Source organism: Haematobia irritans, chromosome 1, assembly GCF_050003625.1.
Source record: "Haematobia irritans isolate KBUSLIRL chromosome 1, ASM5000362v1, whole genome shotgun sequence".
In the NCBI taxonomy this organism is placed as follows: Eukaryota; Metazoa; Arthropoda; class Insecta; order Diptera; family Muscidae; genus Haematobia; species Haematobia irritans.
In genome coordinates, this window is record NC_134397.1 from 114485512 (window position 1) to 114500498 (window position 14987).

Consider the following 14987-nt stretch of genomic DNA (forward strand, 5'->3'; position numbering starts at 1 on the left):
TTAAAAAAAAAACAAAAATTTTAAAACAATCAAAACTTAAAAATTCAAAAACAAAATTTATAAAAATCTATTATTTTGCGGGAATTTTAAGCTCGTCTTGCATTCAGTTTAGCTCAGATCAGTTGTATTCGGAACTTCATAATTGGATGATATAATTTTGATCACATCTTGAATTTTCGTGAGTTTTTTCTCTTTCTCTCTCAAACAAACAACAGCGGCTGATGTCTTGGTGTTGGTTGGGTTATTTGGGTGTTTTTTGTGTTTTGCGTTTTCTCCCCAGTTTTCATTCATTTAACAGCAGTACAGGTTATTACCTACACCGCTGCTACTGATCTCAGTGTCATTGCTACGTAAGCAGGTGGTGGTCGTATTATTTAAGAGACCGGTATGGATAATACCATCGCTTAGATCATATGCCTCCTCCTGCTTGCAGAGCTCTCGATTATGAGGCTGGGGCGGCAGTGAGGTTTGATGATGTAGATGATGATTGGAAATATGTGGATCATGACTATGGGGATAGGAATCCTCATCGTCGTCGACATCTTCCAAGGCACCATTGATGACACCACCTCCACCACCATCACCACCACTAGCTACACTGGCCTCCATTAACCTCTGTTGCGGACCAATGATAACTTGAGATCAGAATTCTTGTGGATATTTAACACAATCGGCATTTGATGTCGATGACGCCGCCGCCGAAGCGAATAGCGCATTTGCACCACCGCCGACGGCACCAACGCCCACACCACCTCCACTTCCGCCCAAATCTTGGGCATTTTGTGTTTGATAACCGCCAGCAACACTTGCTGCTGCTGCCGCCTGATATGGTTCCTGATACAACTGATTGAGCCTCTAACCAGTACCCGAAAAGTGCCACGCGTCCTATGCGCTCAAATGAGCAAACTGTGACGGATGGATATCGAATTGATGGTAGGGATGACCATAGGGTCCCATGTGATACGGCACAATGTTCATGGAGGCCATTTTATGTTCCTTTTTCCATTTCATGCGACGATTTTGGAACCAGATTTTTATTTGACGCTCCGTTAGGCAGAGTGCATGGGCGATTTCGATGCGTCTTCGGCGGGTCAGGTAACGATTGAAATGGAACTCCTTTTCAAGTTCCAGTGTTTGATAGCGGGTATATGAGGTCCGTTGTCGTTTTGTTTCACCATTGGCATTGACAGTACCTGAAAATGGAAAGCAATGAAAAGAAATAGGTCAATAATTTTTTTTAAATTAAATGAAAATGAAATAAATTAAAATAATATCAAATAAATTGAATTATAGCCCATTCACATTAGGCTCGAAATCTACTAAAAGTGGATTTGAAATCCCTTTTTTATTAGGCAAATGACATTTGAAATCTAGTTAAAGTGGATTTTGGAAGTGTAATGGGAATGGGGTATTAAATCAGATAAAATTAAAATGAAATGAAACGAAACGAAGTGAAACAAAATTACATAAAATGAAATTAATTTCAATTTGATTTAGATATGTTATTTTAAGTAAAATTAATAGATCTAATACTTTATATATCATATGAATTATTTTATTTATACAATATTTTAGATATTGCCATATTCTCTCTCTCTTCTATCAGACTGACCCATTTATAAAAATCCCACTGACCTAGAACTATCAAAACACATTATGGAACAACCCTTAGCATATGACATTGCCATCAAACTTGATTAACTTGACAAGGAAATGTAACATTTGTTAATATTCCCAAAATAAAATCGAGACATAGAATTCTTTGTGTCCATAACGCTGGTGTTCATATTTATACACCATAAAAAATAAAAAAATTATGTATTAATATATTTCAAATTCAAAAAGAAACAAATCCTAACGCCAACACAGTCTGATTGTCTGAGTTTTGTCTATGCCACCATGATTTGTCTTAGCTGCAAGCGCAAAAATTTCTTGCACCAGCAATTCTGTCACATTTGATTATGAGAGTGAGCCACAAAAATGCTATTCGGAAGGCAAGCAGAAAACTCAGTTCAAATTTTATTAAATGCACCCTGCTCTTGGCACGATATGGGATTTTGTTAAAGCCATGTATATGGCCATGGTTGAGGGTAACTATAAGCTTTGTGGCTAAATAATATTTACGTTATTTGCTAACTACGTTTGCCTTTTATACAAAACGCCCCCTCATTATAGTCAACGCGTTTTAGACACCCTCCATTGATTCGATGAAAAAGAAAAAAACAATGGAGTAAAAAAACGAATCTTGAATTTTTGGTGTATTCCGAATTGTATTGGAGGAAGAAAATTTGCCAGCAACTGTAAATTGTACCACCACCTACGTTTACCAAGGCTCAAACCTTGTGTGCCAGTATTTACGAAAGATGTAAATTTTTCCACATTATCAGTTTTAGCTATGGGCTCGTGGCAGTCGTTTTCGTTATTGAGGGGTTTTTTATATTTCCCCCATTCATTAAAAAAAACTTAAATATCGACTAGCTTCGTTTTGATAATAGCTAAGACAATTGAGTTTGGGTTGTCGCAAGCCCCTCTATTGTTTAAGTTTTGGCAAGAGGCTAAAATTTATTTGAAGGTATTGTTTGGTTGATATGAATTGACTCTTTGTAAAGTAACATTGGACACATATTTTTTTTGTTTTGGGTGGAAAAGGAATCGTTATTGCCAAGAAAAGTGGCTAAATTATATTTTGACACGTCATTTTTATGAAGTGAGCATCTTTGGCAGGCAAACGTAATTTCATTTCGTTAGAAATTCATTTGAAATTAGAGGAGGTTGTGAGGCGGTTGACGGTTGAAAGAAGTTATAAGGTGTAGAGAGAATTTGAATTACACTATTCAAGCACTTCAAATTTTGTATCGAAAATTGATGATTTTGACGCCAGCATTATTCGTTGTAGAATGATTCATTGTTAGAGTATTTCAACTTGTTATTCACAATAGTCCACTATTGTGATTTAAAAAAAAGCCAAACAAATTTTGTTATTTTTTAATGAATTTTTTAGGAATCATTTTATGAGGAGAGTGATGATTACTACTCTGATTTCAGCAGTGATCGTTGTAAAATGATTCAATTTTAGAGTTTTATATTTCAACTTTTTATTCACAAAAGTCCACTATTGTGTCTTGAAAAAATCCAAACAAAATTTGTTATTTCTTAATGAATTTTTTAAGAATCATTTAATTTTTCTTCGATATAATGGAATTTCGGTTAAACATAAGAATATTTCTTACTATTAACGAAATTTTTTCATTGTCCAAATAAAATTTGAAAAATCTGAGTTTTTTTATTTTTATATTTATTACGTCCTGTGTCAAATGTAGTATAGTCAGCGTTACTGTTGAGAATTTTAAACAAACTATCAAAAAGTTTCATTTACAATAAAAATATGAAATGACTATCTTTAGCAGACAAATGTAATTTCATTTCTTTTCAATTTAGTGGAGGTTGTAAGAAGTTTGTTTGAAAGAAGTTTTAAGGTTAAGGTATGTACTATGTTCGCTTTTCGAGTTGAAATTTTCGCGGTTACTTTATTAAAACAGTTCAATATAAATTAAATCAATTGATACGCAGTTTCTTGTTCCTCTAAATTTCGGCAAGACATTATGGGAATATGTTTGTTTTCATTTATAATTTTGATTATTCCAGGAAAAGTAATCACGAAAATAAAGTGATTTTCAACTCGAAAACCGAACATAGTACTCACCCATAGATCGAATTTGAATTACACTAATCAGGCACTTGAAATTGTGTATCAGGAGATTTAATCCGTTTATGTCAGCATTATTTGGCGTGGGTTATTCAATTTTAGATTTTTAATATCTCAACTTTTCATTCACAATAGTCCAGTATTTTGACTTGAAAAATGCCAAACAAAACCTATTTTTTGTTTGTTTTTTTTAGAAATATATATTTTTTTTTAATTAGCTATTTGGGTTCACATAATAAATTAGCCATTCAATATTTCTTAATGTAGGGTATCTCTATTTTATGGAATTTCTTTTCAATGTTATAACTCTCTTTCATAATTTGTGCTTTTCAAGAGGGCTGAGAAAACTTTTCAAAACTGCTGCTTAGCACAGGAAATATCCTTTATGATGATATTCAAACAAATTTGATTGTTGAAAATAAAAACATGTTTCCGCCTAGTAACGCCCCGGTGTTTATGGAGGCTATACACAAACAAATCAAAGAGGGAGAGTGGAATGCAGGATATGCAGGAAAAAAAGGTACTAAATTAAAAGTCAATTTCTTCAGAGGAAATCTCATATGGATATTTAAAGTTATTACATTTGAACCCACATTCATGTCATTCTATTTTCTGGTATTCAAAATTTAAAATTCTAATAGACATCAAAAAACATGGCCTACATCAACTAAGAGGCCCCGAAAAAATCGATTAATATTAAAAAAAAATAAAAACAAATTTCCTTCCTTTCTCCAAAACCACATGGCAATCTGTATTTTTGCAAACTAGGATATTTGAACTATTTTTAGAAAAACCATCACCAGCGCCGGCCATCTAAGACCGCGGATGTGTTGTCAAAAGTACATCAATCACTGGCCAAAATATCTAAATGGAATTTCCGATTAAACTTAAAATTAATTATCTCTCATTTAATTAAAGCGTATTTAAGCATAAAAACTAACAACTAAAACCACCACAAAACTGACGAAAAATAGCCACAAAAGCCAGCAAAGCGAAACGCCATGTACTCGTATGTTTGCCATCATCCATCTACCATCCATCCGCCATACCGGTAGAGGACTCTTCAGAAGACGACAATTTTCATTTTGGCCTTTTGAAAAGCGCGCCAAAAATTTACTTTGAATATAATTTTAGTGATGTTGTTTTAGCCTCTTTTTTATGTGTATTTCTGAAAGGAAACAAAGGGGGCAAAATACTTTTTGGGTTGGAGATTGGAAACTGTCTGTCTGTCTATCCTTGAAAAGTTTAGAGTGCACAAAAAAAAAGAACAACAACTAAAAGTAGTTTCATGGCCTGAAAAGAGGCACCAGAGAAAACTAATAACCATGTTATAACAATGTAGACAGTAACCAGACTTTAGACATTGCAAAACAAAACCATCAGGATCAAGTAGAAAAAAAGAAACATTCACACTCTTCTACATCCGTCCATCCAATCATCTATCATTCATGTTGATTTGAGTTCATACTCTTAGGGTCCAACCTGGCTGCTCCTTATGGAGCAATGTGATGTGAATGAAACAGCTCTACTCACATATGATGAACTTGGTCAAATACATTAAACAAGATTGGTTTTATTTTGCTGAATTTCACAAATTGAAAATTGCAGAAATATTGATTTTGTTCGGGAATTGATACCAGGAGGTTTAAATTACAATCTCTTTAGTTTTATAGGAACTCTGAATCAAGGATGCAGTAAATTCAAAATTAATTCTTACTTATTTCTGAAGCTGCAAGACATTCAAAGTATCACTTAATATAAATAATAAATCTTTAAAACACAAATGCTTATCATAACATTTGATATTATGACAAAATTTCTTTTAACAAACAAGTTTGGCCACATTTTTTATATAAATGAAATTTTGACGAGATTTGGTATAAAAATAAAATTTTGTTGAAATTTAATTTCAATAAAATTTTTTGTCAAAATTGTATTCCTATAGAACATATCTAAGTGTTTCAAAGTTTCTCTAAGTTTCAAACTAAGTGTGGCACTAAGTTGGTCCACTAAATAATTAAAAAAAATCACAAAAAGTGACACATTTTTTTATAAAGAAAAAGAAAAAGACGAATTAAATTAATTTTAAATCAAATTAGATCTAAATGAAACCAACAATCACTTCTTGCAAAGAACAGTTCATGCGAGAAACTACAAAAAAAATTTCTTTGAATATATTCAGTCGTCATTTTTGTCCGGATGATAACACTATGGTTTCATAAGGAAAAAGTTTTCCAAATTATTATATTGGACGCATTAGTTCAATTTTATGTTAAAACTCCGATCATGTCCGTAATTTTAAAGGGTGCCGGGATCAAATCTTACGAAAATTATAGCACCCTGCACCCAAAGAAAAAATATTTTCCTGCGGAAGGAAATTTTAGAAAACAAGAAATTTCCCTTTGTCAAAAATGTCTTTGTTTCTATTTTCTTTAAGAGCGAATAAAATACAATTTAATACAGGGGTTGCAAATATTGTCTCTAATATTTTGTATTTGCTTTTACAGAAATTTCTTAGTGTCAAAAAAAAAATGCTACGGTTGGGTAAAATTCCTTCCTCAGAAAAGAAACAAATATGTGTAAAAAGTCATTAAATAAAAATCGGACTACCATGGCAAAATGGTGTTATCAAAATGTAAAAAAGTATGACATTTAGTAAAAAATAGTGACAAATTTGCCATTAAAGTTGCATAGCGGTAATGGCAACGCTTTGATTAGGTTGCGTGATCTTCGGCATTCAAAGGTATTCTCTGTATATGGGATCTTTAAAAAACATATTACCTACAGGAAATTATGTAGAAGTGGTCTAAATAATATTCCCATATATGTATTTGAGAAGATAACAATAAATCCCATTTTACCGATTTTTATCTATTGTGGGAGTTAATATTGATGAGTTTTTGGCAACACATGTTCTACAACAACCCTTTCTCCAAATATTTCACAATTGATCTTTTTCTCACAAAATATGACACAATGAATATCTTTTTCATTGTAGAGGATTGTTTAAAACATTGCATTATTCATTCAAACAAACAAAATAAAAGACAAAAATGTCACTCAAAATTTCGTAAAATTTTGGTTTTGGTTCGTGACACCAAAATAACAAAAACAAGAAAAACGCACAGACAAAAAAATCTAAAGCCACCTGACTCAACATATCATTCAAGCATTCGTCCATCCTCCCAATCCACCAATTGTGTATATTCAAATTAACAACAACAAGAAGTTGTCATATACTTTCGCCCCCTTTGGGGCAAGTAAAAAAAAAAATAGAATTTTTACTAAATTGCCATAAAATCGAAAGTGTGGGAATAAAATAATATGAAATGTTTTTTTTATTCTCAAGATTCTATAGCGCAAAACATTGTAAAAATTCCATTAAAGATGTAATGTTTGGAAAACAATATTATTTAATGCATTGTTATGATCATGATATTGTCATTGTTTTGATCATTCTGTATTCACATTCACATCAAGTCACCCTGTCAGTCTTCTTAGATCTTCAAAGGGCTATTGCTGCTCTTTGGGATGTGATGAAACCAAAGAAGAAGAAGAAGAGAGAAAAAATCGCTGACAACAGATTAACATATCAGTTTCAATTGTCTTTGCATTTGTTCCTCCCTAGTCCGTCCGGCTCTTTCCGGATTCCTTAGTTTTTCTGTGTTTTTTGAAAACGTGTGCTGACTATATTTTTTTTGTTTAGACATTTACTTGTCTTGTGCGCTGTATATGCAAAACATTACACAGATCTTTTCCCTGAGTCCATTACTATGCCAGTGATCATGATGATCATAGTCATCATCAACATTTTCCTCATCCTCATCATTTGAGTATCAACATGTTACCTGCATCGAACATGAAAGGAATGAGGTGGAAACCCATACCAAAGATCTAAGAAATTTATAAAGTGACACAACAGAAAAGTTTCGATCACTCTTCTATATACGTACATTTCTTTCTTCTTTTTGCAGCTTCAAAGCTCCTATTGGAAATAAATATGAAAGGGATGGCTAACCTTGGGCCCACAAAAAAAAAGCAAAAATCTGTTAAATACTCGTATGAAACCTAATAATAAAAATATATAAATTTAATAATAATAAAAAATTAATATAACTCAACATTTTGAACTAATTTGTTTCTCTTTAAATTAAAATTAATCTGGGTTGATATTTGAGGTTTTCCTATAGAAAGATTGGGAGCCACCGTGGTGCAATGGTTAGCATGCCCGCCTTGCATACACAAGGTCGTGGGTTCGATTCCTGCTTCGACCGAACACCAAAAAGTTTTTCAGCGGTGGATTATCCCACCTCAGTAATGCTGGTGACATTTCTGAGGATTTCAAAGCTTCTCTAAGTGGTTTCACTGCAATGTGGAACGCCGTTCGGACTCGGCTATAAAAAGGAGGTCCCTTGTCATTGAGCTTAACATGGAATCGGGCAGCACTCAGTGATAAGAGAGAAGTTCACCAATGTGGTATCACAATGGACTGAATAGTCTAAGTGAGCCTGATACATCAGGCTGCCACCTAACCTAACCTAACCTATAGAAAGATGATTTAGGCCTTCCCCTAAGGATGTTTAGCCAAAGTTGCGGCTTGTTTGAAACAACGATATTTTGAGGTACACTCAAAAAACAGTGAACCCACCAATTTTAGTTAATTTTAGAAAAAATAGATTATTTTGGAAAATTTTAACTAAATTGTCTTGTCATAATTTCTATGGCACTATGGTGGTCCTATTTCTTTATTATTTGTTGGAATTCTCTTGATATCTTCTTCTTCTTCTAAGATCGGCGTTGTGAGTTGTCGGCTTCATTCTCTGATAATGAAGTCATATTGAGAACAACTAATTTTTGCCGATCACTTCACCATTGTAGTTTTGTAATGTTTCACCAATCACAGTAGGCAATTATTGTGAATTAATAATGACTCTTTCACACACCAGGTTTGGCTTTTTAAAATTCTTAAGATCTTAGTAGCTATTTCTGTCACGATTAATACATTTATCGCTAATTTTGTGGCCCCATGATAAAAAAATTTCCTCACATCACATACACTTGGCACTCTATGCGAACTATGTAACTCATGAAATTCAAATTCTGTTTGAAGAATGACAAACATAAGCTATCGTGGTTTTGGGCATTTTCTTAAGAGATATGTAAAATATTTATATTTTACATACTTCGAACACAAAATGACAACTATAAAAACAACACCAACTAAAAAGAATTCGTATTGGAAGCTTCACCCACTTTTATATGCAAAAAGTCACTTGACTGCGCTTCAGTTTGACATGCAGATCTCAATATTGACATCTGTAAGCAAAAATCAATGCAGGACAAAGACGAAAGTCTAAAAACACAGTGATTGACACAATATTAGCATACACCTTGTGGATGACAATCTTTGAATGCCTTGACTTTGAATGCTGTTGTCCCCCTGGCAGATGAGGCATGACTAGCCAAGAATGGAGAGTTTTTGATAAGTTTAGTTTTGGGGGGATAAACAATTGTGAAAGAAACAAAAAACAAAGATAACTTTTATGGAAATATGCATAATATTTCGAAGCAAACTAAAATAAAGTAACAGAGGTCATGGTTATAAAAATGCAAGTATTTGAATTGAAATGTTTGAGGTTTTATATTTTTTTTTAGCTAAATATAGGGAAGTTCATGTGAGTTATGACTTTGTAAATTTATATCTAGAATATCTTAATTTAGAAAAGCTTCCATATGGAGGAAATAATGTCTTTAGGTTCTATGTTTAACATTCAATGTAAATTGTATAAGGATTTTGAAATCATGCAGATTTTTTGAATAGAGTCGTATAAACCTTAAAGACTCTAAAGTTCTTAGAAAATTTATAATCTTGGAACACCTTTGCCGAAGATACTTAAGTCCACAGTAAATTTGAGATGTTGGAAACCCTTTGCCAGTCGAATTTTAAAATATTTATTTTTCAATTGTAAACGTATAATAATATCCACAATAGGCCAAGCTTAGTTATATTAAGAACAATTTTCGAAATATATTTTATAACTAAAGACTTGTAACCTGTTAAGTGTCCGTTTACTATGAAATATGGATCAGTTGTCAACTGGAACGACAATAAAAGAGCCGTCGAGAGGTATCGAAAGGGTTTTCTTTTCTGTTTTATGATTCTACAGCCATGGAAGTCTCTCGAGGAGAGATGTGGTAGAGGACCTAGAAGCATGCACGCAAAAAAATTAATTCTTTCCTCCCAAACGAAATTTTAGACAAACAAAGTTCGTTACTCATTTGCTTTTCGCTGTAAGGAAGTTTATTTGGAAGAAAAGAATATTCTTTTTGTGATAAACGTTTATTCTTTTCCAGGATGTAAAAACAACACACTATCCACTGAGTTATGTAGCTGTTATTGTCATCAATAGACAATTATCCATATAAGTTATATTTATATAGCATAGCTTGCGGCGCCCACTAGCCGATTAAACAAACTTTATTTAACAGAAACATACATTTAGTTGGGCACCGTGGAGCAGTGGTTGCTACGTCCGCCTTGCATGCCAAGGCTCGTGGGTTCGATCCCCGCTTCGACCCAACACAAAAAAGTTTTTTTTTTTTACATATATTCCAGATATGTTCGGAAGATTCCGAAAATATGCTCAACATTACATACTACTATATTAAATTTTTACTATGAACTGTTAAATGTGTCCTATTAAAGACTTAAAGTCAGAAAAGAACAGTGGTTGATATAAACGAAATGGACTGTGTTGTTGGTTCAAAAATATTTTTTTTTATTGAAAAAATAAAAATTTTGTAACAAACGAATTTTTTTGGTGATAAAAGTTTAAAATTTTCGAAGCAATTCAAACAACTGTAACAAAAGAAAAACGTTTTCGGTACACGTTTTCCAAACGTTTTTTTTTTCTTTGCGTGTGCCAGTTCTTTTGTCTCCAAAAATTTTCTTTAAATGCGGGATTAGAAACAATCATTGCATTGTTTGTCAAAATTTTTGGTTAGCTTTCTCTTACGGAAAATACTTTATAACAAAGGGGAATTTCGTTTGTCTAAAATGTCGTTACGGAGAACAGGATTTTTTCTTTGTGTGCAATTGTGTAGATATCTTCTCCACGGATTTTGAACATTTATGGGGATCACACAAACTTTTCATCAGGCCATAAACTGATTTCTGAAGATTTCTTTTTCATTTAAAGCAAATAAAAATCATGGGATACAACAGTTCCAACGCTTGTCACAAATTCGGGTTTATTCGTTGTTATAGAAAATATTTTATAAGAAAGGAGAATTTCGTTTGTCTAAAATTTCGTTCAGGAGGAATCTATTTTTTTCTGGGTGCAAAATCTCCTCTTAGTGCAAGATGTAATTTTTTGGATGGGGAGCATGGCACATAAAATAACATGGTTGTGACAAACATGTTACATGTTCAGCGTTCAAAAATAATATTTCGCCCTGTATTTGAAATTTAATTTGCAATATAGTTTGGTTTAGTTTATAACGAAAATTTTAATATGAATGAAGAGTTAGCTTTTTCGAGGAACAAAATTTTAGACAATGTAAATTTTTTGATGCAAAAAAGGTTTCACTAAAAACAAATAAAAAAATCGTTTGTCACAAATTCGGGTTTAATTGTTCTCCCATTTTAAGAAATGGAAATTTCATTTCCGGACAAAAATATTTTTCCTTGGGTTTAGTGATCCAAAAATCCTTCAACTTCATTGAATAAAATATTAATCAACCAAATATATTGCAAACAAAAGTTCATAAACTCCACACTTCATTTAACACTTCTCAAGTCAAATGAGCGATAACTCTTCGATAGCGATAAAAAAAAAAATAAATTTAGACATAATTTCAACTAAATTACACTATTAAGAAATACATCAGGCTGGAGGCAAAACAAAAAAAAAACAGCAACATCAATTTGACAAAATCCCATACGAATGGACTACCAAACTAAAAGCTCATTGCACATTAATCACAAAAATTAAGGTGAGGATAGCTGGTTGTTGATGCTAAAGCCTGACGTAGAAGTTATTGCCTATAAATCGAAATAAATGATGATTTTTATCGCGTGCAAATACGTTGCGTTTTTTTATTTTTTTTTTTGCTTTTTGATTTTGACATATAACAATGATGTATTCAAATCGCAATGTATCAAATCTCTTTGCCGATATTTCACAAAGATTGCTTATTTTTATGATTCATCTCAACCCAAAAAATGCGTGGGTCTATGGGGTGGGGGTCCCATTCACAAGAGTAGGGAAATTCATGGGTTTTGTGGACGGATTTTTTACTTTATGTATTTGCTGTTATTGCTTGAGGTTTTGTGAATATAAATTATTTTTATTCAAACATTTGACAAATTTGCAGTAACATGAAAATTTATTAACAAAGCTTAAGACACATGCATACATATGTACGTGAAACTCACAAGTAAGAGTATCACAATGCTGCAGTTTTTTTTGGAATACCCAACAATTCAAATTTTGTTATTGTGATGTAGAGAAAATGGAGGAAGAAGAGAATATTTATTCTCTTGGAAAATAAACGAATCACTTACACTCTATATTATATTTGAGTTTCCAACTCCCGGTATTTCGGTAGCTGTCACTTGTGTTCTTGGCATTTCACAATGAAAATCTACAAAATCTCTAAACGTAGAAAGATACACGTTTCAACAACAATTAATTATCTCTCTACAAGAATTATTAAAATCTTGGCCGGGTTCAATTCCAATTTCGACCAGAACATCAAAACGATTTTCAGAGGTGGATTATAGCCTCCCAGTAATGCTGGCGACACATCTGAGTGTTTCAAAGCTTCTCTACTTGGTTTCACAGCAATGTGAAACGCCGTTCGGACTCGGCTATAAGAAGAAGGTCTCTTGTCATTGAGCTAAACATAGAAACGGGCAAAGGGACTCATTGATAAGAAAATAAAAGTTCACCGCTTATGCTATAACCAACCGTGTTACCGTTGTGCCACTTTAGTGGCAAATTTGCTACTTTTTTCAAGCGATACATTTTAGATTTTTGTAAAATCTTTTCGCCATACTGTGCCACGTTTTAATAACATTTATTTTTACTGTAAGATTTTGTATACATTGTGACTCCAAATATCGTTATCTTAACAAATAATTGAGTTTACCATTCGAATACTATATTTGTGAACAAATTCCCCTTTTGTGGCATAATGTTCTCAGTGAACAAGTGTTCCGCCCAAAAGTATGCAAAAGAAATTTTCTATAGTAGTTAAACCGGGTTAATATTAAATTTCAAGGAATTGTTAGTGAGGATCTAAATTAAAAAAAAAAATATTTTAAAATTCTATATAAAATAATGAAACCGGGTTAATATTAAATTTCAAGGCATTTTTAGTGAGGATCTAAATTAAAAAAAGTATATAGTTTAAAATTCTATATAAAATAATGATAAAAATTCGTTTAATTGTTAACGCTTTTTAAAAAATGTGAACCACTTTTCAGAAATTCTCAATGGTAACGCTGATTACCATGGTCCGAATAGTCTGAGCTTATAGTAAGGGTCTGCCGCTAAGCCTAACCATAGTTCCAGAACGAAAGAATATTTGGGTTGTCAGACCGTAATACAACCAAAATTGTCTCATTTCAAGAGCTATTGTAAGGATCTCCGCTCTTGGATGGTATTGATCTGTACAACGTTTACAGCAGCATAGTTTTCTCTTTATCATGAAATAAACATCGGATTATATATTCCAATAAAGTAAAATTTTCTTTGAATACCAAGAATGTAAAATATATTGTGGACTTGTGGCTTTCTCAATTTATCTCTTTCTGTCCGTCTGCAAAACGTTTCATTTCAATTTCAAATAACTGAAAATCCTTATTCTTCCTTAAAAAAGTTCTTCGCAAGCCTGTGTTTCATTTCACTCTTTTTCAATTTAACTGCTTTTTTTTTTTTGGTAATGTCACGATACAACTGCATTATTGAAGACCACATGAAATATGTGCGAATTGTATGAAGAGAACAACAATTCTATAAATGTAGAAAAAAAAAGCAGCAGCAGCAACAACATTACAAACGAATAAATATTGGTATAAAAGAAACGCAAGTAACTTGTCACAATATGTTGTATTTGTCATTTGTCAAACAAGGTGATATCAGCAACTAACATACAACGTCTGCAGGAAAAATAAACAAACAACAAAATACGACAAATTCACAGGCGGACAGACAGATTGGTAATCTACAGTCGTCGTAGCACATGGCACAAACTACACTTAACACTCAATGAAGCATAAAAAGAAAAAAAGTAAATAAAAAGAGTTATAAACTGACATCAAATAAAATATATTGTTTGTATATTCGTAATACATTACTTACTATTAAGAAGAAAATGTACATTAAAAACTCCCAACTCTGATATACATTTACAATGTAGTTTAGCAGAAAGAAATACGACGAATATTCAGAAGACTTGGCTATGAAATACTTAAATATTGGGTTTCAAATTATGTGATACTTAAAAAGATATTAGCTACATTCAATCTGATTTATTCACTATATCGCAATGATTCTTTATTAGCAGATATTTGTCAAAAATTTTATTATTTTGTAAAATTGTCGACAACACTTAATTACTGGAATCCTCACAATTTTGGAAATTACACATTGACTTTTAAAAATCGGAGATCTTGGGATGGAATTGATCGAATAGTATTTTTTACTCGGTTTGTTATGTACAACTTAACCCTTTAATACACTGAAAAAACAAGCATGCCCGGTTCCAAAGATTTTGTCTTTACTTTAAAAATTTTGGTATTGATTCCGAGCCAATGAAGCGGAGAATAAAAGTAAGGATACTTTTAAGACTCAATTCTCTTTTAAATTTGGGTTTTGTGTAATTGCTTCTAAGAAGCAAATTTTAATTTTTCGCTTTTTCAGCTTTTTCTCTTCATATGCTATCACAGTCCTTTAAAAACGAGTTAACGACAACTTTATTTTCCAAATTAAGACTCGACTTCCAGTAGAAATTATGCTATGTTTCAAGTAAAAAACGTCTTTAAAATAAAGAGTTGAAAAACATGTCCTATATTTGAACGATTTTTTGCTTTGTAGTCAAGATGCAAAAAGACAACAAATTTAAAGACAATTTCATTAAATCTAAAGAATTTTTCTGAATTATTAAAGTCAAGTTGAACTTCGCTCAAACATTTTTCCTTTCATGTTATGATACCCATTTTTAAGTGAAATCACCATTTATAAGGACAACACGACTTCATTGAAAAGTTTATCGA

The 14987-nt window shown here is 32.3% G+C and overlaps 1 protein-coding gene across 1 annotated transcript in view; it reads right to left on the reverse strand.

Annotated features, from left to right (window-relative positions):
* Positions 1 to 885: 885 nt before the first annotated feature.
* The window catches only part of Scr (homeobox sex combs reduced), a 104538-nt gene continuing 90436 nt past the window's right edge, over positions 886 to 14987 (reverse strand). The window contains exon 3 of the mRNA XM_075291463.1: positions 886 to 1193. Within this exon, the coding sequence (XP_075147578.1) occupies positions 886 to 1193 (308 nt within the window). The remainder of the gene's footprint in view (positions 1194 to 14987) is intronic.